This window comes from Peromyscus maniculatus, chromosome 8 (genome assembly GCF_049852395.1).
Source record: "Peromyscus maniculatus bairdii isolate BWxNUB_F1_BW_parent chromosome 8, HU_Pman_BW_mat_3.1, whole genome shotgun sequence".
Classification (NCBI taxonomy): domain Eukaryota; kingdom Metazoa; phylum Chordata; class Mammalia; order Rodentia; family Cricetidae; genus Peromyscus; species Peromyscus maniculatus.
The window spans coordinates 45,206,278-45,233,755 of record NC_134859.1 but is presented as its reverse complement, the minus strand read 5'-3'; the positions used below and the strand labels follow the sequence as shown (position 1 = coordinate 45,233,755).

The following is a 27,478-nucleotide window of genomic DNA, read 5'->3' as shown; positions in this document are numbered from 1 at the left end:
AGGAAGATACTAGCTAATCTTCTTGTTACTGTGACAAAATGCCTGACCAAGGCCGTTTAAGGGGGGAAGGTTTGACCTTTGGCTCAGTTGGAAGACACAGTCAGTCTATCGTGGTGGGGAAGTCCATGGTGGCCAGAGCTGGAGGCAGTTGGCCACAGTGCATCATCCATAGTCAAGAGGCAGAGGGAGACGGATGCTGTCCTCTTGCTTTCTGCTTTTCATTCAGTCCAGGAGGCTATGCCATAGAATGGCGTCACATTTAGGGTGGGGTCTCCCCACCTCAGTTAACCTGATCCAGAAACTGTCTCGGGCATACCCACTGGCTTGTCTCCTGGGTGACTCAAGACGCCAACAGTCAGTAGTAACTATTCTGGAGAAGATTTGAGCGAGCTGCAGTACAGTTCTGAGGGAGGAGAGATAGCTGGTGTTTAACAGCGGCGGCCTGCCCTGGCCTCTGGGAAGGAGTGTCCACTAAGTGCCACATGTCTTCAGAAGCAGTTCTAGAACACGCCTCACCGCTGTAGTGTTCAAATTGCTTGGTGGCCTTTGTGGTGTGACTGAACAGAAAAGCCTCTGTGCCCATCAGTCCAGAGATATTAACCCGACCTAGAAATGTCCACTGGTTCCACCAGGTGCCTGACGGCAAACAGAGACAATGGGTCTCTGTAGGACTCTAATAGGTTCCTAGTCCCCTGACCCTGACTCAAGAAGTGGGACTAGGGAGAAGAGGAGCCTGCCTGCCACTAAGCAAGGAGCCCGATGTGGGACCTTCACTGCAGCCATGGGGCTGTGCTTTGAAATGTCAGTGTGACTTGCATACTGGATGGCGGGCTAAAGGTGTCCAAATGGTAAGGGGACTGAAACCACTATTTGCGGTATTATATGCCGTAGAGGAATATGCTGTGAGGTGCCAGCCAGATTTCAGCAAGCAAACTGTGAAGGGCTTGGTAAACTATTGAGTCCCTTGGAGGCCCACAGCGGGTTGCAAATTTCTATCTACTTTGCAGAGCCTGTTTGGTCGGCCGCTGAGCACTCTGCAAAGCGCGCTGCCCTCTAGAAGCCGAATGGTTTGAAAGCTGCAGAACCGGCGCCCTCAGATTGCCCTGCAGCGCTGAGTTTGGCGAGCACCCTGCAGAAAACCTACAGAGCCTAGAGGGGCTGGACTAAGTCGAGACTCTGCCGCCTCCTGGCGGTCAGGGAAATGCGATCCGGCCGCGCCCTAGACGAAGGACTGCCGCAAGGAAGGGCCTGCGCATGCGCGAGCCCCAAAACACTCCTGCTTTATCCTGTGGGCGCTCACTACTCTCCGCCCGGCTTCGGTTTCTCTCTTAAGTTATTTATTCAACCAAAGTTGACCAAGTCCCCTTAGGGATTGGCGGTTCCCTCTCACAGAGATACCGTGGCGGGTCAATCATCTGCCCTGATGACACTGAGCTTGGTGGGCCATTTTTTTAAGTCATGGCCTTCCTGTTAGGCCCCCCTCAGGTAGTGACAGGAAAATGGGACCTCTGGGATGAGAACCAACCTTTGGTCTAAAGGCGAGAGGCTCTGTGAAGCTATGAAAGCTGAACCAGGGAAGTTACAGGAGAGGCCGGTGAGGAATGGTGGTGGACGCTCCCATGCGATGCTGTGCTCTCCCAGGCACACCCAGGCAACAACATCACCTTTGTGATGTGCTGACTCTCCCCCGTGGTCCACCTATGCCTGAAGTCACACTCCAGTCTTCTGGCTTGGGCATGAGCACACACGACTCCGTCCCAGCCAGTAATAACCCTCCCTCCAGAGGACTATAGCTCTGGACCTACATTTAAGCTGGGAGAAGCCACCAGGTTCTGATGCCCCCGAAGGGTATGGACACAAGTCCTTTAGGATGTTAACCAAGCACCTGAATACACCAGTACCTAAGACCACACACATTCCTCCTTACAGGAGATAAGGCCTGTGGGGGTCTCTGTCCTAGTCCACATGTCAAAAAGCACAGGACTAGGGCTTTCTACCAAGCAACACCCTCCAAGCCTTCTTCTAGGCACCGCTACCTGCCCTGGACCTCCACTGGCTTTGAGTAAGTGTTGGGAACTCTCTGAGAACATTTTCTCATCTGTAAGCTCAGACAACATAATGCAATCAATGTGGAACCTGCCACTTCCAACCCGACAGTCATCTCTCTACCTCTGGCTATCAGCAGACTTCAGGTGACCTTACAAGGATCTAGCCTGGGTGGCCATGGAATGAAACACCTCACCACAGCACCCCAAGAACCTGTGTCCTCCTGTGAATCGTGGACAGGCAAGTAAAAGGCCCTGGTGGGTCAGCAGCCTCCAGGCCCTAGTCATGTCGTCCTGGTACAGTCCCGAAGTAAGGATTCCACCTAGGGTTCCACAACTCCCCAAGAAAGAGCAGGCTTGCCAAAGTCAGCCACACACAGTTTTTTGGTTTGTTTTTTTAATTAAAACAGCAATAGGTTCCTGCCCAGGGAAAGGCTGGGAAAGGCAGGCCTTTCTTCACAAAAATATATTTTCTTTCTTTCTTTTTTCTTTTTTTTTAAAAACACCACCAAAGTAAACCTATTAGCTCCCATGAGCTGGTCACACTTGGAGAGTTGGTATGGCTCCCCTGGTGGCCTTGTGCAAAGAGCTTGAGCCATCCTGTAGACTCCAGCCTGGGCACAGGGGTAGCTGTGATCCTGCTGGCACGTAGGGTTAAGTGACCAGCTTCAAACCATGCAAGAAAAACCAGCGACACCCACAAAGCAAAAGGCAACAAGGATAATAGTTTAAAAATAAAGGCAAATATCACTAGAGGTGGAGGCTAGGGGCTAGGTCAGTGCGCCCCCAAGAGACCACTGGCCAGTGCTGGGGGACGGACGGCCTTGGGCAACTCAACACATCTCCCAGGAAAGTCTTAGGGGATTCCCATGGCTCATCCCCATAGTGTGTCCTCAGCACCCGAGACAGGATAGAGACGTCCCTGATGCAGGCCAGTGTACAAAGTCCATTCAGTTGTGATTTAAAATATATATACAACCTGGGTAGCATCCAGGACAGTACCAAGGCTATGGCCTGTCCACAGAAGCACCTGCCGCCTCCTCTTCAAGAGGCAACAGCATCTGCGGGGGGTACAAAGACCCCCTCCAAATTCATCCCTTGGGTGGAGGCCTGAGACCCTGGGAGCAGCAACAGCAGAGGCACTGTGGGGCCCATACGGGCCTGGCTAGGAGCCCCCTGAGGTCGGATTCTTTGGCACTTGGGTGAGCTAGTTGCCAAGCCAGACAGGAACAATCCCCTCAATTCCTCCTGGAATGCCCAGGACCAGAATGGCAGTAGCTTATGGCTGTAGGTAAGTGCTGCCCCAGCGGAGGGGTATGGGATGCTGGCAGACCAGTGGGGTCCCAGGCCTATGAATCCTCTCCCAGGATCTCCTTCACAAAGGCAGCAATGTCCGTCTTCTTAGTTTTGTGCAAGGTGAAGAAAGGGTGTTCCTGGTAGGAAACAGAAGCACAATTTCTGAGGGTGAAGGGGTACAGGAGGAAGTATAAAGGGAAGCCCCCCCCTCCAGGCCTGATCCACCCCAGCATGCTCCTCCCGCCTCGCCAACTCCTGCTGTCTACTACCCCAGAAGCCTCCAAAAGCATCAGAGCTTGGGGCTCTGCCTCAGTCTCCTGCAGTAATGCTCCCACTATACAAACACCTCCTTCCTCGAGGGTACCAGGCCTCTGCTCCACTAGACCCTCTACCCTTCTTTCATCAGCAAGAAGCCCATGTCCATCCTTCCAGCTCAGTTCAAATGGCACCTCGTCTAGGAAGCATTCTCGGATGCCACACCGACCTCTCGGCCCTGCTGTCACAGCACTGTGCACCCTTCCACAAGGCCTGGCTTGTGCATGTGAACCCTCGGATGCAACCCTCTTCCAGGGAGCCCCACCCAGCCACTACAGAGCACAGGGGGCAAGGCAGGGCAGGGCACTTCCCGTGCACACTCACCATCAGCTCCAGGTAGCTCATGCGCTCGGCGGGGTTCTTCCTTAGGCTAGGAAAGAGGGCAGTGAAGCCAGGCTCACACGGAGGAAGCGAATCCAGACAGGCTGGGCTTGCCCCCATTAAAGCAGCATACTCCTGGGGCCCAGAGAAGGAGCGAGACTGTCTGGGGGTCTCGCAAAGTGGCTGGGGGGTCCGTGGGTACAAACTAGAGTCTTGTAGCAACTTTCCTTGCCTCTTGGAGTCCAGCTGTCTCCATGACACCAACCCTGAAGTGTTCTGCCTAATGACCACATACTAAATTATCCTTGACCAGAAGGGAAGGCTTCAGTCAGTGGTTCTGGAGCATGAAGGTCCGATCAGAAAGGGTCAAACTAATCAATGAGCCTCGCTGCTGGGCTCAGCTGCTTTCAGTTTCTCTTGTTTTCTATTGAGAGGCTTTGTCTTGCTCTCCGAGCCCCTCCTGGCCCACAGCACACAAACGCCGGTTTGCTCTCACTAGTTTCTTCTTAAAAAGAAGGTATTTTCTAAATCTCTTTTATAACCCCAGAGTTCTTTACAAGAAGCCACTTTTACTTTCCGTGTGGTTATTTAATTACGGTTAGAGAACGTGGTCTGTATAATTGCCTTTTTTATTCTTTTATAACTCTAAACGTGATTTTTATAAAGCTTCCTTGAGCTTTCTGTAATTTGATAAAAACTTCTAGGCACCAGTAAAAGCGCACTTCACTATGCATTTTAATCTTCGGTAATATACATAATATCACACACCCACTGTTCCCCCCCTCCTTGAGTCTACCTGATTCAGCCTGCCCAGGGAAGTCTCGACGAAAACCTCCCACTGGGACTCGGGTTTTGCTCCCGCTGCAGCTGTCACTGCTTCCTGCCTCTTGCTACCGCGTGGCTCAAGGGTTTCCTGGATGTAGGAGGAGAGGACACAGCCCAGACACTCACCACTGGCTAGTGAAGTCCACGAACTCGGGGGAGAACTGGTCTGCTGGGAGCTGTGGAGATGGCTCCTCCACCACCTGCTTCAGCTGCTGGAACGGTGTCCCCCAGGACTCATAAGGGAACCGCAGTATGGCCATCTCGATCTGCAGTAGGGACAGCGGCAGAGTCAGCGGGCTCCAGACATCAGATGACCCGAACTTTGTACCCAGAAGTGGAAGGGACCTGGCCATCCTTCCCCAGTTCCCCAGGCCAGGCCAGTGGTGCTCTCACTGACTGCCCTCATACCCAGCAGTAGGTCAAGTACTGGGATGCCAGTACTAAGCATCTCTGACCGGGTTAGCAGAACTAGCTCAGACTAAGTCTAGCCCTGGGGGAGTGGCAGCCACAGACACCTTCCCACAAGGCAGCAGTCAGCAGAGTACCTCACTGTATCAAGTCCTAGTCCCTGTTGGCCCCAGCCACTCCCTCGCCAATACCTCCCCAGCACAGACTTCAATATTCAGGGCCACCTCTCCAGCTGTTGCTTTTACTAGTGAGGACAAGAGAGCATGGCGGACTCTCCTGCATGGATACCTCCTGACTGGGAGAGCAGGCTGTGGCCGCCATAAGGAATGGAAGAGATACCATTCAAACAAGTGCAACCTGTACAAACAGAGCACTAAAGACTCAGCTAGGAAGGGGCTTCCCCATCAGTCTCCAGGCCTTTCCAGCCAACATGAGAAGAGCATGGGGGGGAGGAGAGTGTGTGCCACCCTGTGTGTCTGTCCACAGGACAGAACCGTGCAGACTCAGTAGTGCTTCAGCATTTCCAGACTCTACGGTGGGGCCTTTCTGCAGACTGTAAGAGAAAGCTCAGCGGCACCATATACCTAACCAAAAGCACCAGACCCTGGACCTCAACCATCTTGTCTGATGATCTGTTCTTCTGAAGAGCTTAGAAAATGATAAAGAAAAGCTACCTCAGCGTAGGCATAAGGCAGTCACCTATCACAAGAAATTATTTTCAGAAAGACTGACCACCCCCAGGAGGCAGCCCCTCTAACAGCTGAACATCAGGGAGAGCAGTGGACATGGAGACCCTCTTCCTCCAAGTCCACTCAGGTCAGCACTTCGTCAACACTCCTTCCTGGCTGAGAACGTTCCTGGGTGTGGCCTGTGTCTGTTGGGGGAACCCCCCTTGTATTCTGAGACATAGAAAATGTGTGTGCCCAGAGCTCCTGGGGCCACCCCGAGGGGGATGAGTTGAATTGTGTAACTGCTCCCTGGATGACAGCATTTTAAGTGGAAATGTTGGGCCGAGGATAAACATGAGTGGTGGACTTGGAGGAAGAGGTTCTAGGAAATCTGGAAGACATCCCAAGCCTTGCTCCTATTTCCGCAGCCTGAAAAGCTATTGTAAAACTTTGACCCCAGCCTTCAAGATTAAGCCTCTTTAACAACAAAAATGTCTTACCCAAAAGTCATGAGATCAACCATGGGAAGAGTCTCAGAACAATTAGACATGAGGTAACCAAGAAAATGGGCAGTGTGTATTGGTAACGGTGACTCCAGATGGCCAGAACGTCGCTTTTTGTTAAAGGTCATTACAACTGCAGACAGACTGTTCTTGCTCTATCAAGAACTAGGGTACCAGGGCATTTTCCCACACACGTGTAGTAAAGAAGTGCCCCCACCTTCAAAGAATTCAACTCCATTGCAACATTGTGCTGGCTGGTTTAATGTTAATTCGACACAAGCTAGAGTCATCTGGGAAGAGGGAACCTCAATTGAGAAATGGTCCCCAGCAGACTGGCCCATGAGCAAGCCTGTGCATTTTCTTCATTGATAACTGATGTGGGAGGCCCCAGCTCACTGTAGGTATTCGACTCAACCTCTAGGCTGGTGGTCCCAGGTGATGTAACAGAACAGGCTCAGCAAGCCAGGAGCAGCAAGCCAGCAGGCAGCACTCCTCCATGGCTCCTGCTTCATTCAGGTCCTGCCTTCAGGTTCCCGCCTTGACTTCCCTCAGTGAAGGGGTGTGACCTGAGAGCTGTAAGCCAAAATGAACCCTTTCCTCCCCAGATTGCTTTTGGTTATTGTGTTTTATCACATCAATAGGTGAACTGGAGCTCTGTGCCAGGCAGGTCAAGAAGGCAGAGGTGCATCCCTACACCTGGACTTAGATTTACCTGGTCCAACTCAATCCTAATGGGCTAGCCCCTGCCCCTCCCTCCAAGCCAAGGATCCTCTCAGCCTCCACGAGGCCAGGATCCAGAGCCTCACCCCGCTGAGCTGGCAGAAATACAACCGGAACCTATAGCAATAGGCTCCTAGTATGGAAAAGCTCAATTACTTTTTTTTTTTTTTTTTTTGAGGGTTGGGAAGGGTATTGAGACAGAGTCCTTCAAATTCACTATGAAGTTAAGGATAACCTTGAACTCCTGATCCTTCTGCCTCTGCCTTCCAAAGTATCACATTACAAAAGGGTGCTACCACAGGAATCACATCACAGGAGGGTGCCATCGTACCCAGCTAAGAGTTTACCTTCTTGATTTGGAAATGGCTTGCATGGCAAGAAATAAACTTAGCATCAGCTGGGATTTCTTATCTACCCATGACTCTAGGGAAAAGGCTGACATCACAGAATCCAGGGAACATCCATGATGGTTCAACTGAGCCCCCAGGAAAGAGGTCCTCTACCTCCCAAATGTCCTCTTACCCAATAGGAATGTTTGATGGTACATTTGTTTTCTTGGACCCTGAAACCAACTCTTTCTTCTGGGATTTAAACTACCTGGAGTTCATGGACCCCAACACAGACACACCCCACCCCACTGGACCAGCAAGTGCTGCACCCAGCCCAGACAGTACCATGGTGATGCCGAGGCTCCAGACGTCAGACTTGACATTGTAGCCCTTCTGATTCAGCTCAGGGTTGATCCTTTCAGGCTGCAAGAGAGACCAGAGAACTTGAACAACCAGCCAAGGCTCCCTCCATTAGACCCTTCCTCTTCTACTCCATGGCAGAGTGCCATCAGGGTCCCCTGCTCGCATGAGATAGGCCAGCAAGAGCCAGAGCCAATCCTTGCCTTCCCACCAGGCCCCCAGTTCTAAGGAACTCTGCCTTCCCAGTAACAGGGATCACAGGTTCTATAGACTACAAGTTCATCCAAACAGGAATCTTGCAGCGCAGGTAAATGGTGGCGGGAGGTACAGCTGGAAAAATCCAGCCCACTACATAGAAGCAGAATCTCATCCTGTCCTCCACCTAGCCAGGACGGCCCCCACTTACAGCCATATAAGGCTTGCAGCCAGCATCCATTGTCTTTGCCACAGAGTCCACCAGGTAGCCACTGATGCCGAAGTCACACATCTTCACATGCCCCTCCTTGTTGATAAGGACATTGGATGGCTTCACATCTACAAGGAGAGCAGACCTTTCTCAGCCGGTGCCAAGTGAGATGCTGCCTCCTGTGGTCCAGCAGCAGGTTACCCAATGCTCCAAGGTTAGGGCAAGGAAAGAGAAGCAGTGAGAAGTGCAGCAGCAAGCCCCATCCCATAGCTGGACAGTGAGTCAGAATGCACTTCAACCTCTCCCTACCAGAGAGACATTGGAGCCCTGGAGACGCCACCTAGGAGCTGGCTATGCATGCGCACCACCTGCTAGAGACACCGATCTAGCAAGCAGAAGGAAGTGGGTGAACAATAGGGTAGGTGACGGTATGAGGATGGGTCTGTGCGTGCAAATGTGCCTCACAGGAGGCAGGAACTTCCAAGCAAAGGTCCATGTGGATGTGTGAAGGCAAAGATGCACAGAGAAGGACAGGAAGTTTCCACGGCAACGGGCCAACAATGATGACCCGAGGATGGAACTGGGGAAGAGTACTGAGCATCCAAGTCGATATGGCCTCCTCCATTTTCTAAGCGCAGCACAACCAAGTTAGTGGGAGGTTGTCTTTTGTCTTTATTTTGTTTTGTTTTTTGAGACAGAGTTTCTTTGTGTAGTTCCTGGCTGTCCTGGAACTAGCTCTGGCCTCGAACTCAGAGACCCGCCTGCCTCTGCCTCCCGAGTGCTGGGATTAAAGGCATGCGCCACCACGACCTGGTGGGAGGCTGATTCTTAATAACTAATAACCCTGGAGGGGAAAAACCAGACTAGTGGCCACAAGGGCAAAAGGAGCCCAGAAAAGCTCAGGATGGTTGCGTGGGGGGTAAGAGGAAGTCTGTATCCGATTCCCAGAGAGACATGCCACAACCTAGGTGTTTCACAGCATGTGAACTGTACATATGAGAAGTGGACAATGGAGCCCAGGAGGAGCAAGCATCCAGTTAGTTCCTCCTGCTCTGAGCACAGCAGACCCAAAGGCAGCACAAACGCAGAAAGTGACCCACACCCCACCAGGTGTATCACAGTCTGTCCCTCCCCGAGCCTCGGTGGCTGGCGGAGGACACTGACCTCTGTGGATCACAGACAGCTGGCTGTGCAGGTGTTCCAGGGCCCGCACGATCTGAATAGGGGTGGGGGAGGCAGGACCGCTGTTATTCCAGGTAACACCAACGATAACAAAGCAGCCAACCTCAGCCCCTCTGAACACACCCTAGCCCTGTCACCCAGCTCCTGCCCATGCCCCAGATGTGCCCATCATCCTGGCTGTCCTAGGACAGACTTGACAGCTTCCTGCCTTTCCTCTCACTCCACAAATCCCAAGCAGTGCTGCCCAAGGGCCATCACCAAGACCTACCAGGCCCCCCAGGTTTCTATCATTCCCCTAGGAGAGAGCTACCTCCAGGGACTAGGAAAGAGAGGGGCTGGAGGCATGGGATGGTTTAAACGCTTCCAGGTGCAAACAGGATTAAAGGGCATCCTTGATTCTACCCCCTGCTCAGCTGGAGCAACGCACAAACCAGAGCTGTTGCCCTCCTCTAGAAACAGTAGACTCAGAAAGCACACATTTCCCTATCACAGCCCGGACCTCTGGGAGCTACCATGGGGTGTCTTAGTATGAGGCAGGACTAAGCTCTTTTCTTCAGAATGGGCGGGAACCTGCGAGCTGCATTCACAGGCCTGGAGGCAGGTGGTGGCCAAGCCTAAGGAGCTCCAGCCTGGGGCCTCTCCAGTAAGGTAATGCTCCAAGGTTTCAGAAGTAGCCTTCAGGGGACAATTGCTCCGCCAAGATTCAGTCACACAGCAGGTTCTGTGCATGCTGGGTAGAACCAGGCCACTCACAGACACAGCGATCTCGCCCAAGATGTCCTCCGGAATTGTCATGTTCTTGTCCAGCACCTTCCGGTAGAACTTGTCCAGGGAAGTGTCCATGAGCTCCATGCAGATCCATACATCCCCCTAAGAGAACACGCAGTGCTTCGCTGGTCCACTAATGCTACCCAGCCCTGACAACCTATAGGCTCCTCCCCAGCCCTGAACAGCCTGGCCTTGAGCACCAGGTCCAGCCTCCACCTAGGAAGGGACATCATAACCACCCCCCACTCCCACACACACCTCAGATGTTCCTGAACCCCTCACCATCCCTGGCTGCCTTTCAGATTTGCCTTTCTGACACCTCACCATGCAGTCCACGCCACCTAGCCCCAGTCTCCTCCACCTGTGCCCTAGCGCCATAGTGCCCCCAGGGAAGCAGGAGCCTAGTGTGTCCCAGGACACACAGGGACAAGAACCAAATTCCTATGACTGGAAATGGCCTCTCCTCTCCCCGGCAAACCTGCACAGCCTTGAGATGACCTGCAGTAGAGGCGGCTCAGGCCAGAACCTCCCGAGCACAGAGTCAGCTGACACTTACCCGGGGTATCAGCCCACCACATGAAATGTGTAAGGTGGGGTCTGAGCCATCACTGGGACTTGAGAAAGATCCAAACGGGAAGCCAGGGCAGAGGACCACGGCGGACCACTCAAGAGCTCCGAGATGGCAGGTCACCATGGGAAGTCCCTGCTCCACGCTGACTCTGGGGCTCACCTCATGCTGCTCCCAACACTATATGCTTCCAGCTGGCTGGGGGGCAGCTCTATACTCTTGATCCTAGACCTTATACCTTGCCTCACCCTCCAGTCCTCAACCCCAACATACAGCCAGTCCTCTGCATCTAGAATCTAGCCCAGGTCATCACCCCCCGCCTCCACAGTGCTTCCCCCTTGGGGCTCACCCTGCATGCCCACTCAGGTGCTAGCAGAAAGCAAATAGCCGCAAATACAAATCTCAGCTGCTACTGAGGGCCGGGCCCCAGATCAGGCCCCTGACCACAACCTAAAGAGACCTGCTCAGACACCTGCTTCATCTTCAGACAAGGAAACCGAGGCACAGAGTTGCCCAGGAACAAGGAAGCCAGGCTTCCAAGCTTGCCTCTCCAGATCCCATCTAAGCTGTCTTAGGTGACAGAGAGCTCAGTGTGGCTCCCCTGTATCCAAGGTCCCAGCAACTACACACAGTAGCCGTGGCATGGCAGTAGTGGTTGGTTGGCAAGAGGTGGGCAGAGACAGAGCCTACCTCTCTGAAGAGGGCGCCGTAGAAGGTGACTGTGTAGAAACAGTCAACCGTGCGCATGTTGATGTCTAGGTCCATAAGCAGGCGTTTCTGCTCCTGTGAGTTCACAGTGGCCCGGATGCGCTGCAGGAGAGATGCATGTCAGGGCCATGTGTAAGCCGCACCCCTTGCCTAGTCCATGAGGGCCAGGAGCCTTTGGGGAACCCATGGCCTGGCCTGGTCTGAGAAGTTCTGCCTCAATGCGGGTGATGACAGTGAGGGACAGGGCCAGCGGTAGGTAGTCAACCTGCAGCTCGGTCCATGCCCCCTCAAGTGCTTGCTCCTCCGGTAGGGTGAGCCCTGCTTACCTTTACAGCCATGATGGTACCACTCTGAGCATGTCGCACCTTCTCCACCACCCCATAGGCTCCACGGCCCAGCTCTGAGATGGTCACCAAGTCATCAGCCTCCACCTCAAAGTTCTTAGGAGGCAAAAGGGAGAGGTGATTAGTGACCATCATCAAGTAGAGACTGACTCTTCTCCCTCACCCAGGAAAAAAAAGCAGAGGGCAAGTGGATCAGATTCGAATTTGAAGAGGCTATATGCCATGCTGTGTGACCCTGTGGAAATCACTTAGCCAATCTGAGCCTGCCACAGATCTCTATCAAATGGGTTCAAAACCAAATACTTGGAGACTTTGAGAGGAACTCTTCCCTCTTTCACACACATCTCAGCAGAGGGAGACACTAGTCAATCATCTACAGAGTCTTTATGGGAGTTCCCGCCCCTGAATGAGATATATGGGATTATGCAATCAGACTAACAGGACACCAGGCAGTGACAGGAGCTGGGTAGGTAGGCGCTGCCAAGAGGCTCCCAGCATGCTTTGCCCTGGTGCACATCCCCAAGTCGGGCTTCTCAAAGGCAGGTAGCCTTTCGAGGCACTCAGGTATGTACGATATAGAGTCTAGGGTCTGACCTGAGGTCTGGGGCCCAGGAGCCTGCATGTCCAACATGCTGTTTCCAGAAGATACAGAAGTGGGAAATTCATAGCCCATCCTCTGAGATAGGCAGCTCTGGGCTCCCCACAGCCCTATACAGCAGGTGGAATGTACTTCTTCCAGGTAGGTTCAAGGCCAGGTGGCCCAGGGCCACAACCAGCACGACAGGAAAGAAGTTCTTCCCCAGAGCCAAGCTCTGTCTACCACCCATGGCCACCTCTCAACGGCCCTATGGAATGAAGCAGGAGGCTTCCCCGGGTCCAGTCACCACCTACTCTGTCTCCTATAGTGATGAAGGTCCGGGAGTCAAGGTTCCGCGGAGGTCTGTAGAGAGAGCAGAGCCATAAGCTTCTCTGGGAGAAGAATCAACAGGGGTATGGAGGTGAGATGCATCCTGGTCCCGGGGGCAGCTTACACAGCCACCCCATTTCATTGATTATCGAACGTCTACTAGGTCTATGTGTAACAGTGTGGCCAGGCGGCCCTGACAGAGCCCCCAAGACAAGGACTGGAGCACACGGCCAGTGTTCCTCAGTCTCCGCTAGAGCCACTGGGACAGGAGGAGAAGAACAGCTCTCTCACCCACCTCTGACCCCATGTCCCTACTTCTGGCTCACACTCCTGACCTCCTTCAAGAAGTTTCTCCAAGTCTGAACAGAGTGAGGAACTTAAGGCGGACTCACGTGGGGCTGGGCACGGGTGGCCTGGACACGCAGGCTATCCGCAAATCCTTTTTCCTTTTGGACTTTCCTGAAGTGGAGAGAAGACAGGGCTCTGGTCAACTCCTAGTCCTGGGCTGGGCAGAGGTGGGGAGAGAGGTGACTCAGGCCCCTGGTCCTCACTACCTGCCCCTCCAGACATGGATACCCAAGGGACAGTGTGATCAGTGCCAAGAGGACCCTCAGAGCCTGGTGGTATTCAGAGCATGGTCCCCCTCAGGCAGGGGGCCAGGCGCAGGCCTTCTCCCCAGCACAATGGCAAAGCCAAGCCCCACCCTCCGAGGAGCTGCCCTGCAGCTGGGAGGCACCAGACAGCTGTGCCTATAAGACACACACACACACACACACACACACACACACACACACACTCAAATGCTCAGCTATGCATGAGTTTCCAGGCCTCTTACCACCAGGAATGGAATGTAGTCTGCCCAGTACCAATGTTCCCAACCACACAAAAGCTCATGTCCTAGGTCTCTGGTCTGAGCTGAGCTGTGTCTTTCAAAACGTATATGCTGAAGTCTTGACCCCCAGAATGTAACCTTATTTGGAGAACAGGGGTTTTTTTGTTTTTTTGGCAGAGTTAATTAAATCAAAATGAAGTCGTTAGAGTTGGCCCTGATCCAGTGTGACAGGACTGGTGAGTGTGTTTGTGTGTGTACATGTGCACACACATATGTACATGTAGGTGAAACCTAGAGCTTTTTGCCTGCCAGGTAAGTAAGTGCTCTTCCAGCACAACTGGTATCCTTATGATAGAGGAAATTGGGGTACAAAAGAGGAAGCCAAATGCCACCTCTAAGCCAAAGAGAGGCTTGAAAGAAAGCCTTCCTGCATGCCCTCTGGGGGCTGCCTACCCTCCTCTCAAACTCCTGCTGTAGAAGCTGCCTACTCGGTGGTCTCCGTAACAGCAACCCCTGCCTCACCATGTCCTTCTGCCGCCAGGGTCAACCCTGGGGAGGGAGTGGCTGAGCCTGGGCTCCCTCAGGGCCCCTGCTCACTGTACTTCCACTCTCTGAGTCTCAGTTCCCTCATTGGTCACCCCAGAACACACAACATCCACTGGGGCAATGGAGGCTTGGCCTGGCGCATGACCTGAATGGGGTGGTACCCCAGGATCTCCGTCTCCCACTTCTAGGGCCCCAGGGCTCAGCACCCACCGCTGGCAGCAGGCACTAACTCTCCTAGCCTCAGCTTCTCCAGGCAGTCGAGGCACTGACCCCCACAAGTGGGGAGAAAACTCCAGGGAAAAGCAGGGTAAGAAAGATGCAATAAGTCTCCTCAGTGTCCCACAGGACAGAAAAGCAGACCAAATGCCGGCCCTTCTCAGAAGCTTCCTGCAAACTGCCGCCAGCTCACTCTGGCTACCTAGCCCTACAGTCAGGAGCCATCCACCATACCTGCCACCACCTGCCAGGAGACCCCAGTCCGTGAAGCCATGTCTAAACCAGATTCTGGCTGATCTGGCCATAGCCACACGCAATCCAGAGCTTGGGATGTGACTCAGGTAGTAATAAGGCCTGTGTGTCCAGGCCAGCCCAAAGTAGCTCTCAAAAGTACTGACTAGGAGACCAAGATGAGTAGCTGGGCTCACTGCAGACCCCTTTGGGGTGAGGTGCGGGGTTCTCCCTGTGATGAGGGGACAGGCCCTGGGTCTCATGCACCTGTGGGTCCAAGTCTTTGCCAGATATGACCTCTGGCTACACGTGCTAGGGGTAGAGTTGGGCAGCTGCAAAATCTCTGTATGTACCCAGATTGGCTTATGCGCAAGTTATCTCTCTGCACTTTGGCCTGTACTATCTAGTTTTCATTCCTGATATGAGGCTCTTTGCAACCAAAATATAAAGTTCCATAATAAAATGCACAACTCTGCTTGCAACATCTAGAGCCACAGCCTGACCCCCAGTCCTGGCAAACCTGCCTAAGTGGAGATCATAGTGCCACCCCATCCACAACACCGTGGATGTGGACTGGGAGGTATTATAAGATATGCCCTCTGCCAGGCCTCAATTGCCCATCTGTCAAGGTCATGCCCATACCTGCAGCTGGGTATGGTGGTGAGCTTCTCTTATCTTCCCAGGCTGGGCAGCACGCAGCCAGCTACCCTAACAGGGCCAGCAGCCTATGTGAAGAGCGACCTGAGCTACTGGTGCAGCCATGCCAGCTGTCAGAGGGAATGGGCAAGGCCACCATGGAGACAGCCCAGGCAAAGGCCTCAAGCCACCAGACACCGCTGGCACTATCCAATGCCAATGTCAGGGCCGGGCCCAGATGGTCAGGCAGCCTGGGGCTACCCACCAGGTGTGGCCCAAGGTGGTGACTGTCACCACAACAAACAGAGGCTCTTGGCCACCCTGAGCAAACCACAAGCCTGCCAGGATCGCAGGGTCCTTTGCGCAGGCCAGCCTAGCGCCAGGCATCTACATAGCTCACTCCAGTCTCCCAGAAGTTCCTCAGGGAAGAAGTGAAGAAACCGAGGCTGACAGGATTCAACCACCTACCTAAGAGTCTAGCGCTGACATCAAAGCACCCACAGATGAAGGCGGCGAACTTCTGGCCCCATCTCCTCCCACCTGTACCACTGTCCCCCCCACACCCAGCCCTCCACCTTATTCCCTTTGCATATACTTTTCTATCGGCCCTTCGACCCCATCCAGTCTGGTTCCTGATCCTGCCAGCTGATAGTTGCAACTTAGTCCCCTTGCCGTCCCTGAGTCCCCCTGGCCTCTGCCACTCCTCACGGTTACTTTCCCAGACAAGCCACTCTGGAGCCGAGTGGTCGGGTTCAGCTGTCACTCTGCCACTTCTCTGCTATGCACTCTTGGGCAAATGATTATGCCTCTCTGGGCACCAGGGCCTCAGTATGATGTGGAGAGGTCTGGCAGACCTCCCAGGACCCAGCAGTGCCCAGAGGATAAGGGGGGGGGGCTATCTGAGGCCACCACCCACGTTCCATCCTCTTCTCCATGGCTCCACAAGGAAAAGTTTTTCACTGATCCACTGTACAAGTCAGGCAAAGGGGAGAGATGGCTTGACAAAGGGCACTGTGAGCATCTGCTGGGATACGGATAGGATCCCGAACAGGCCGGCTTGCTCTAACATCCAACCGTCAGCAAGGACAGACTGAGAGCACGCCCCTGGGTGAGAGCCCCGCATCATAAGACAGTAAGTCCCACCCCATGGTTTCCAATGATAACAGTGACACTTATGCCTGGTTTACTCTCCCCACCCCTACCACCAGTGCTTAATATGGCATCTGGTTTCCAGGAGAAGTCCTGGGCCCGGGCACCTAAGCCAGCCAAGCTGGGAGCTAATGCTGCTGCTTAAGTGTCAGAGGCAAGATGTCCCATCTTCCCACTCAGCTGGCCATCTCCATCCAGCAGTCTTTTAGAGAATAAACAAGACCACCCACAACTGAACAGGGAAAACTGAGGTCCAAAAAGAAGGGTGGGCTTTTTTTTTTTTTTTTTTTTGGTGAGCAGCTTCCTCTTGGTGGCTAAAATGTGCCAGCTTCAAGTGCCTGGAGGTCAGCTGAGAACCTGATACTGGCTGGGGTAGCCACAGAATCACTGAGCCAGAACCTCTGGGCATGGCAGCGGGGCCAGGCACAGGTGGGAAAGGAAAGAGACTATGGCTGCCAAGGGCACAGCCCCTACCAATTCCAGGGCCCAGTATCAGCTGCACAGGTCAACAGGAGCAAGAATCCTTCTCCTCCGGCCACACCTCACTAGGTGCGACCCTTCATCCTGCGGGCTGTCAAAACTGCCCATTTCCCTGCCGTGAGAAATGACGTCTCTGACAGCCCGCCCACTCCCATGGCAACTCAGTGAGTTACCATGTGCCAGGCTGAAGTACTGGCCCTTGGCTCCCCCTGACACAACCTGCCCCTTAACTAGGCCCAATCCTGCTGCTAATATCCAGGGCCCTTTGCAGCCCTGTCCCCAAGGAACCTGGCCTGTCACTGCACACTTGCTGACTCAAGACAAGCTTCTGAACTTGGTGACATTTGCAGTGATACCAAGGGACCAATGCCAAGATTGTTCCTGCAGCCACACAGGTAGGCACCACACAAGTTGTGGCAGCCAGAAAAACACTCACCCACATAGACTCCGAGCTGTCCTAAACCAGCACCTCCACCAACCAGCACATAGAACCTCCCTCCCACCGAGGTCCCAGCACAAATGAAGCCGAAGCCAAGAGCGAAGAGGCACTGTGCTCCCAGACAGCTGACTCCAGTTTCCTTCCATTCTCACCTCAGGGCTGCCCTGTCGTCCACCATGTGGATGCAGCCTGGGCCTCGGTAGAACAGAGGGCTAAACACACGTTGGGCATACCAAAGTTCAATTTTACCTATGTATTTTGAGACAGTCTCATGTAAGAACTCACTGTATAGTACACAGCTGAGGATGACACTGAAATTTTCCTTTTGAGACAGGGTCCTACTATGGCCTCTGACTCCTACCTACGTGCTGAGATTAAAGGTATGCACCACCATGCCTATCTGCAACATTGAACTTCGGATCCTCTTGTCTCCACCAACTGAATGCTAGTAAGCTCGAATTTTAAAAAGAACTGAAGGGGCTGTGGTGTGGCTCAGTTGGTAGAGTGCTTACCCAGCATGCACGGGGGCCTGGACTGAATCCCCAGAGACCCTGAGTTTGATTCACAACACCACATAAAACCAGGAGTGGTAGGGCACATCTGTCATTAAGTCTCAAAAAGAGAAAAAAGAAAGAAAAGAAATATGAGGTGCAGTACTGGAGAGATGAGGAGTAAAGGGAAAATGAGGAAGAGGGAGAGAAGGAAAAGGAAGCCTAACCAGGAGGGGGTCACAGAAGGGGCTTCACCACGGGCCCATACATGGAAGGAAGGTTCAGCTGAGGCGCTCAGGGTCAGGGACTAGCTGTGGGTGCTGCTGGACACAGCATCCCTGAGAAGTCAGGGCAGCCCTAGGACTCCAGCTCAGCCAAGGCACTACAGCAATCCAGCAGGCAGGGAGAAGGGTCAGGGCAGGAAGCTGCGGACTCTCCCAAGGCCAAGTATGGCTAGGCTTATTGTCTATGTGGCCTCGTAAGATAGAGCATTGTCTCTGCTCTTTATGTGAAATGGCAAAGAAAAATCTATCCGGGATGCTGGGCAACATGGAAAACCAATCAAGGGGAGACTCGAGAGAATTCAGAATGAGCCCTGCACTCCCCAGGCTAGCACCAGATCTGACATCGATGAAATCCTACTACCTAAGAAACTAGTCCAGGAGAGTCTACCCTTAGGTTAGCCCCACACCTCCAAGGCTTCCGTCACTGATGTCTTCAATGCCACTGAACAGCAAAGCTGAGTGACAGGGACAGGTCTGCAGGAAGGCCCAAGCACCTCAGTTCTGTACTCCCCTCTTAACTTCCTGAGGCTGCCCAGGCAGTAATAGTAGTCTACAGCTGCAGTTTAGGAAGCAGAGGAGGAAGAGATCCTAGAGCAGCGGTTCTCAGCCTGCAGGTCGAGATCCCTTCGGGGGTCAAATGACCCTTTCACGTGGTCGCCTAAGACCATCAGAAAACACAGATATATACATTATGATTCTTAACAATAGCAAATTATGGTTACGAAATAGCAATGAAAATCATTTTACGGTTGGGGGTCACCACTGTATCATGAGGAACTGTATTAAAGGGTTGAAGCTTGGGCTGGAGAGGTGGCTCAGAGGTTAAGAGCACTGGCTGTTCTTCCTGAGGTCCTGAGTTCAATTCCCAGCAACCACATGGTGGCTCACAACCATCTGTAATTTGATCTGGTGCCCTCTTCTGGCGCGTAAGCAGAATACTGTATACATAATAAATAAATAAATCTTTAAAAAAAAAAAAAAAAAAAAAAAAAAAAAAAAAAAAAGGGTTGAAGCTTGAGGACGGTCCAGAAGCACTGTCCTGGAGCATGCGAGTTCTGGCTCTCCGACCAGCGAAGTCTTGTGTCACAGATCTTATGAGTACATCATCAAAGGCTATTTATCCACCTCCCAATGAAAAGCAGCCACAATCCCACCAATTAAATAATAACAGATGCCATTTGTTTGGGAAACACTATCTCCCATCGTTACTGCCACCCTGCAGGGAAAGACGCTTCCTCCCACTTCGGAGAAGAGGGCTGAGTCAAAGACGACATGCCATTTACCCAGGTGAGGAAGCAATGGAGTCAGGACCAAATCCTAGACCCATTATAGCTGGAATGACCAGAACCTGACACCTGGCCACTGGATAAAGCCATCTGCATCCATAAAGGCAGGGCTCGCTAGCTCATTTTGCTGGGAGAAAAAAAACAAAACAAAACAAAATCTTGGGCTTCTTCTCCAAAAGATGGGCCCTACCTATGGGACTGAAACCTACACAAAGTGTCGAGAATGCACCAGAAGCAATTTGTTCAATGTCACGTTGCAAAATGAGCAGAATGGGGATCTGAACGCAAGTAGTTCAACCTAGCTGACCCTGCAAGGCCACTGCTTCTGGCTTTCCGCAGGCCCTGTTCTCTGGGCCAGGGGCAGTCAACAGCAGCTGCCACCTACTCCTAAACAGTGAGCAAGAGGAAGCAAGAGTCGTTTACCTAACAGAGGAAGTTCCTGGACAGGACAGGAGGGCCTGCCCAGAAGCCAGGTCCAGCTCAAGAACAGACGACCTGTGGTGTCCAGCTCAGAGCCAGGGGCAGCCTACAGGGCCAGGTACGGAACCCCCTACCACTGTCTGCCAGGCATTGCCCCTTTAAGCTATAGGCAGTGACTGGCATGCCCATGGTGAGTCAGCACCCAGCGCCTGCTGATTCACCCACCGGAAGCCTGGCTGCCTCTCCCCACACAGGCTGACTGGGAACTTGACTGCCTTCAGGCCCTGAGCCGCAGGCTGGCTGATAGAGAGTTTCCTGTGCGTCACACTAGGACAGGGGGAAGTCCCCAAGGTGCCACCCTCTAGTCTTTCCAACTCCCAGGACAGGAGGAAAGTTATAACCATAGCAGGCAGGACCAGGACAAGACATTCAGTGCTCCTGCAGCCTCCCTGGGCTGCCAGAGGCGGCAGCAGCCACCAATGAGCTCCAGTGAGAACACCCCCCAGCAGAGCGACAAAGACCACCCCTAACAATACGCACAGGGTTCCCCCAGACCACCCTGAGCACACGTGTCCCTGTACCAGCTGCCCTTGGCCTCTGACCGCAGCCAGTGGCCCACTAACGAGCAAAGCTGAAGGGACCTATGGGCCTCTCACATTTGGGGAGAACTTCCCAGGCTAGGGCACAAAGGACAGGCTGTCAGCTGTCCAGTGGGAAGGTTCACAGATAAAATTCCCCACCAAAGGTCAGGCGCTACCACTCCCTGCTCTGTCCAAAGTTCTCTGCAAACAGGCTGGCAAGATGGCTCAGCAGGTGAGGGTACTTACTATCAAGCCTGAGGACCCAAGTTCTATGCCCGAACCCCACGTGGTAGAGATTGAACGAGAGAACTGACTCGCACTAAGTGCATTCTGACTTCCAGAGAGATGTCCATACATGCGCCATGCTGCAGCATGCGTGTATCTATATATGCACAGAGAAGTGTGATTTCCTTTAGGTCGTCTGCAAAGGTGGAAAAGAGTGCCTGCAGGGTCCATGCTGGTGCAGACTCACCAGGGCCTCCACCTCCACACCTTTGCATCTGTTGCAGGGCCACACTGGGGGAAGCATCCACTGTTAGAGACTGCATGCACAGTAAGTGCATCAGCAGGACCCCAGGTCCAGTGGACATGGGGGTGATGGCCAGAACGCCAGGGTCCCACTGTTCCCCTAGGCACCTCATATAGGAACGGGACACAGGGAGCACAGGAGAGAGTATCTTGTTGTCCTGCTGTAGCCACCCACGCTCTGGCTATCACAGCTATAGAGCCTCTGTAAATGGTTAGTGTCCCTGAGCCCCTGTTAATGAGCAAATGGGGTTACCGGGAATAAACACGTGGCAAAAAGCTTGGTAAGTGACAACTCAAGCGTTTTCTGTTTGTTTGTTTGTTTGTTTGTTTTTAGTTTTTCGAGACAGGGTTTCCTCTGTAGCTTTGCACCTTTCCTGGAACTCACTCTGTAGACCAGGCTAGCCTCGAACTCACAGAGATCCCCCTGTCTCTGCCTCCCGAGTACTGGTATTAAAGGCGTGCGCCACCACCGCCCGGCCCGGCAACTCAAGCGTTTTTTTTTTGGTGAATGGATATTGTTATTCTACCACCACAGATGTCTCCAGACCCCTAAAAGGCTACAGGGATCCTAGGTCTTGGAGAGAGTCTGACCTCCACCCAACCCACCCAATATCATGTCACCTAACTTACAATCTGCAAATTTATACTGGCTCTCTCAGAAGACAGACCCAGAGTCCAGTGCCAGGCCTCGAGTCACGCAGCACATGAGGGTCAACAGTATCCCCAATCAGCGCTTTGCTACATCACCCACAATCCCTCTCCCTTGTACTCTACAACTGCAACTTTTATTTTGATGCGGCACCTCTCGCCTGGAAGAGCTGAAATGCCTCCAAAGCAAACACTGCTTCCAAACCCTTCCTGAGTGGAGCAGCATCTAATTTCCTGGTTCTCAAGTTCCACGAGGTCTGCACGGCGAGTCCCTCCCCAATCACCTCCCCCAACAAGTGCCTCCCTAGTTACTCACAGAAGTTGGGCAATGGTCAGGGATCTGGCCTCCCACTTACGTAAGATGCAATTACCCCGCCTACTGGGCTCCTGCACAGCCATGGAAGCCAGCTGCAGGGGACTGAAAAGGCCCCCGCCTGCCCAGGACAGCCTGCCCAGGACCGGGACTCCTGAGGTCGAGGCTTCCTAGGTCAGGAGAGAGAAGGCCACCACTGCCCAAGCACTCTCTAAATGCCTGCCATTCCGGCCATCTGTACTCTGCAGTTAGCTGCAATGCAAAGCTGGGCCCTGACCCCCCCAGGGCTGAGCCTTTCCAGTAAGAAACGCTGCAAACAGCCAAGGTCATGCAGCAACTTTTTCCCCCCTGTGTACCAACTACATGCCAGATGCTTAGCTAGGTTCCTGATCATCTCGCTCATGCTGCCTTCAGACCATTCTCCATTCAATCTCACATCACACCCCTGGTATCTGTTTCGTTAATAAGGCCTGGACATGTCAAGAGACTGACCAGGTGAGGCAGGGGCAGATACAGAATGCTGAGGGTCAACCCAGTCACAGCTCTAGGTCTAGTTTGGAATTCTCTTTTCTGCAGACCAACCTACTTAGTCCCTGACTTGTCGAAAACGTCTTTCTCTCTTCCTGGAAAAAAAAAAAAAAAGAACTCTCTTTGCCATCCAAGTCTTGTCCCCCTCACTTCCCATGACAAATGCTGCTGCCGCTGCAGCCCACGCAGCAGCACCGCCACCTCACAGAAATTTCCAGGAAAGCCAGTCAGTTACTTGGAGAAGACAAGCCCAAGCCTTGTACGGTTAGCCCCGGGCCCAGCCGTTAGCCCGAGTAAGCAAACAACAGGTCTGAAAGCAGCAGTCCAAGAAATACCAAGTGCAGGAAGAGGTCAGCTCCTAACGTGCAGTGAGAAGACTGCCACTGAGTCAACCAGAAGTAGGCAGCACGGGCTGGGCTAAGAAGTGGAGCCGCCAGGAAGTTCTACAGAGACAGCCCCAGGGAGGAGAGCGGGCGGCCAGCGTGCAGGCCAGCGAGGTATGGGCTAAGGAAGACTCACAAGGATGGAGCGAGCTGGAGGAGAGGAGGAGTTCTGAGTTCAAGACTCGGCAGGTTTCCGGCATTGGGAACACAGCCCTGGGGCCCAGAGGAGAATAAATTCCAGCCTGGACACAATCCAGGAACCTGGCCTGAGGGGGCTGGTGCAGCCCAAGGACCCTCTCGCAGGGATCAGTGAAATCCCGGCTGAGTCCGGGATGCAGCCCGGAAGCCTAAACGAGGAGCTCACGATGAAGCTCCAGACTTGGAGCCGGGTAAGGAGAACGAGTCCTGCCTGGGTGCAGTCCCACGGCCTAAGATCCGGATTCCAGTGAGGTCCGGTGAGGTCCCGGACTTGGGCTGGACCCAGTCCTGGGCTGGAGTGCCGCTGCCCATGCCCGGCCCGGAAGGGAGTCCAGTGTCCCCCGACGGGATCGAACTTAGTGTGGTTCGGGCCGCGCGGTAGGGCGGGAGAGCCTACCTTTGGTCTGAGGCAAGTTGGCCGGCGGGCTCGCGGCGGGCGACTCCATGCTGTGGACGGTCGCGGCGGAGAGCACTAATCTAGAGGACGGCAGACTACACCGGAGCCGGGCGCGCTCATGGCTGCTGGCGGCGGGCGGCGGACGACCGGCGATGGGGAGCGGAGAGGCGACGGTAGCGAGCGTCCGAGGCGGGCGGCGCCACAGCCACACTGGGCAGCGCCGGACGCCGGTCGACGGCGCCACGCAGACCCCGCCCCTCGCGCCGATTGGCCCGCCTGAAAAGGCCCTTGCCTATCAGACACCGACCGGACTGTCACGCACAAGCCCCACCCTCCAGGAGCCGGAATCCAACCCTGCTTTCCCCTGGTCCAACCCGGCTCCGCCCTCTTGCCCATCAAGATGACAGCCCTACCCACTCGCGGGATAGTGCTGGCGTGGTCCTGGGTGCCCCAGCCTGTGCCCCCCTGCGGTGCAGCCTGTGCGGGTCGTAATCTGGAAAAAAAAAATCTCAAGATCCCTAGGGTGGCCCGGCCTGGCCGATGCGGCTGGTGGGATTAAAAGTACTTGCTCCTTGAGGGAGATGGGACTCCTAAGTGGCTGCGCCTTCCCGAGGGTGAGCTTCCATGTGCTCGCCTGTAGAGAGCAGCGACCTCGGACCTGCCTCCTAGGGCAGCAGGGAAAAACGAGATCCCGCGACGGCGCGTGCCAGGTGAGTGTTGACCGACTGTGGGAAAGAGTTTACTGCGCCTTGCTGAGCGCGCACGCGTTTAAGTCCTTGTGGCGGCGGCAGCCACGAGCACCTGATACGCCGGCACTTTGGGAGCGCGCGCGGATTCAGTGGCCAACCTGGTGGTGCCTAGTGACCAAGTAACTGTTTGGGTTGTAACATTATAGCCTCTCTACTCCGAAGGCTGGCGGTCGTCGGAGATAATTAGGTGTCGTTCCTAACATTGAAATACCTTTGGGCAGCCTTGAGTGGGGTTCCATCTCGGCCGTCGGTCGGTCGCTGAGCCTCTGTCCTCACACTAACCAGGAGTCTCTGGGATCGGATGGAAAGCCAGGCGTAGTGAGGGCAAGAAACACAAGGTCAGGGAGTCAAAGCCCGAGTGAGTCTTAGCTCTCTGGCCAGCACTCGGGCCAGCAATGCCTTGCTTGGTTTCTACCGCGCCCCTCCTCTCGTGCCACCCGCCCCTCCCCATTAGGAATTCTGATTGTCTCATCCCCTGGAGGCTCAGCCGAGAGCCACGCACATAGTAGGTGCCTAAGAACTATTTGAGGAATGCACAGAGGAAGTAGGAAAGCATGCCACAGACATGGGTAAAGCGATTCCAGTCCCGTGCCAGCCTCCCAGGCACCAGGATGACTCAGACAAGGTCCTCAAACAGGAGGAGTTTAATGGGTTAGTCAGAGAACTTGACAAACAGCCCAGGAATCACAAACTCCATGCGGGGTGCTAAAAATAGATGCAAGAGTCCTAAAAGGAGGCCCTACCTCACCTGGGTGGGGTCAAGGAAGGTGACCTTCATGGATTGGTAGCCAGGCAGAGAGGTAAGAGACCATCCTTGGAAGAACAGAGAAGCCAGCCCAGGGAGTGGAGAGCTGTGAATGAAGCCAGGCTAGGCTGCACCTGCAAGTCAGTCAGCATGCTGGGGCAGGATGGGAGGCCAGTAGGGCTTTTTCTTTTTTTCCTCTCTGGCCACCTCTGGCAACAGAATCTATTGCCCTTCTGTCTCTAAGTGGAACTTAAGCTGGGGGTGTACATGACCGCTCAGAAAGTGACCAGAGCGTTGGATCCAGCTCCCAGTGGGGTGCCTCTTACTCTGGCTCCCAGGAGAGCAGACCCCTCTGCAAGCTAAGGGAAGCTCAGGTTTAGGATGGGAAGGCTTCAGCCTGTGTCAGCCTGTGGATGTTTGAGGTAGGCAGGCCCTGGAGGGACAGTTGGAGAAAGGGGGTGGTTCAAACCCAACCGCAGGGGGTAGGAGGGGGTGGGGGGACACAAGACACCTCATTCATTGAACACATGCTGTGTGCCTAACATTGTGGGGTCAACATTGAATGAAACAGGTACAACTCTGCTCTCAAGAAGAAATGGACTTCTGGCCTGTGTTAAATGATAGGATGTCTCAGATTGGCAAACGCTGTCGGGCAAAGGCAGAAGAGAGACAGTGTGTCTAGAGGTTGGGGTGTCATTTTAATGAGGGCAGTCAGAAAAGGCCTCCATAAAGGTGATACAGAAACAGAGACTTGAGGAGGCAAGAGAAAGGGTAAGCATTCCCAACAGAGGAAGTGCAAAAGCCCCAAGGTAGCTGTGTCACTGGGGTGGTCAGAGGTGAGAGGCCCTCTTCTCCCTTAGACGCGGCGGCCCCTCCACATGCTGCAACGGTGTCATCCCCATGTGCTGACCATACACCCCCAAGCACACCTGGATACCCACGAGGTGCACACGTGTTCGTTTGCATGCAGCATGACTGCACAGGAGCAGCAGGCATGCACAGCTCTGTTTGTATGCTCAGTGCCCTGCCATCCGCAGAGCCTCCAGGACTTGCTGACCCGGGGTGGGTTCCTTCTGGTGACCAGACCTGGTGTGGCTGTGCTCTGTCAGTGCCCCGCACAGGATAAACCATCCTTGTGCTTTGTCTGCCATCCAGCTGTCTCACATCTGTGCAAGTCGCTGCAGATTCTCCACAGTGCTTCAGAGGAAGCTTTCTGAAACAGGGCTGGCCAAGCTCCAGACATTTCCTGGTTCCTTAGGTAGGGAATTTCCAACTCTCTGGCTCTAGATACTTCCAACCAAGCTTTCCTTCTTGACCCTGTCTTTGCCAAGGCTGTTTCCTCCGTCAGGAATGCCCCCTCTGCCTTCATCTGATGCATTCCACCCTTCTCCTTCTGCCATGTGAAGAGCCACAGGGGAGACTTTGTAGTAGTACTTTCCCGTCAGGACTGTCAGCATGCAAATAATGACATGGAGACTTATTATTAATTATGAAAGCTTGGCTCTTATAACTCAAACTAACCTGCTCCTATTAATCTACATTTTGCTACGTGGCTTTTACCTTTCTTCAGTACAGCACATCTGACTCCTCCAATTCTGCTGGCAAAATCCATGTGCCTAGATTCCTCCTCCTCTTCCTCTCTCCCCCTGGAAATCCTACCTATCCTCTCCTGCCTAGCTATTAGCCGTTCAGCTCTTTATTACACCAATCAATATAGCTTCACACAGTGTACAAATATCCCAACAAGACTCACCTGCTAAATATTTTTTTTATTTTTCCCCTGCTGTATTTAAATGGCCAACATTTTGAAATGTTGAATTCATACCCGTGACATGTGCTACTGGTACAACAGTACCAAGTGCCGTTTTCCCAGCCCTGGGGTGTGTGTGCCTATCCCTTATGAGAACTCCTTATGGGGCAGGCTGTGGGGAGCAGTGCCCTGCTCAGCTACTGGCCTCCCCAGTGCACAGCAGGCCCCCTCTGAACACTTGGAGCACACACTTCCCAGGGAGGAGTGCCTTTTCATGGACACCGAGCAGAACAGAAGCCGAGGGTGGAGATCTGCACAAGCACTAAACGACTGTTCAGACTCGAGTCTGGCAGATCATGACACTTTCCTCTGCCCTTTTCTGCTTGTGCTCTCATTAAAATGCTTCACAGTGCTCTTCTGGGTCACACAGGTTTCCCTGCGTTTCTTCTATGGCTTTCTAGAAAGACAGTAAGTAGCTCTTTGCCCTTGGATGTGGACTACCCAGGTCCTTACAGGGTTGTGTGGAGCCCTCTGGCTGCAGCAGGGAAGAGTTTCAGGCTCAGAAGTGTCCAACACGGCCCTTCCTGCCTAGAACACAGAACGCAAGCATTTATTGTCACTCATCACATGCCAGGCCTCACAAGTTCACATGTTGTGGAGCTGGCATAGTTGGAAATTCTTCTTCCAGATGAGGAAACTAAGACCCAACCATCTCATGTCTGGGAGAGAGGAGGCCAGATCCTAACCCAAATGATCAAGGATGGCTCAAAGTATCATGTAGGGGCTTTTTACTAGAGTGCTTGTTTGTCCTGCTGTCTGGATCCCCGGACTGCCAGCTTGTTCTTATTGCCACGATTTTGTGAGGCGTGTCAAAAACAGAGACCAGTGACTTACCCATAGTCACACAGCCAAGAAAAGAGAGGCAGAAGTGTATTAGCCCTGTATCAACTTTACCACATGGGCAATGTCAGGGTC

At 53.5% G+C, this 27,478-nt stretch overlaps 1 protein-coding gene across 1 annotated transcript; it reads right to left on the bottom strand.

The window, feature by feature from the left end:
* Nucleotides 1-2,444: 2,444 nt before the first annotated feature.
* Nucleotides 2,445-23,540, bottom strand: Map2k3 (mitogen-activated protein kinase kinase 3). Its single transcript, XM_006973588.4, has 12 exons — nucleotides 23,260-23,540; nucleotides 13,066-13,132; nucleotides 12,658-12,706; nucleotides 11,749-11,862; nucleotides 11,405-11,524; nucleotides 10,132-10,248; nucleotides 9,361-9,412; nucleotides 8,197-8,324; nucleotides 7,776-7,853; nucleotides 4,929-5,068; nucleotides 3,981-4,026; nucleotides 2,445-3,478 (listed from the first exon to the last, which is right to left on the bottom strand). Exons 1-12 carry the CDS (start codon nucleotides 23,306-23,308, stop codon nucleotides 3,395-3,397), a joined length of 1,044 nt encoding a protein of 347 aa, XP_006973650.1. The 5' UTR covers nucleotides 23,309-23,540; the 3' UTR covers nucleotides 2,445-3,394.
* Nucleotides 23,541-27,478: the final 3,938 nt, after the last annotated feature.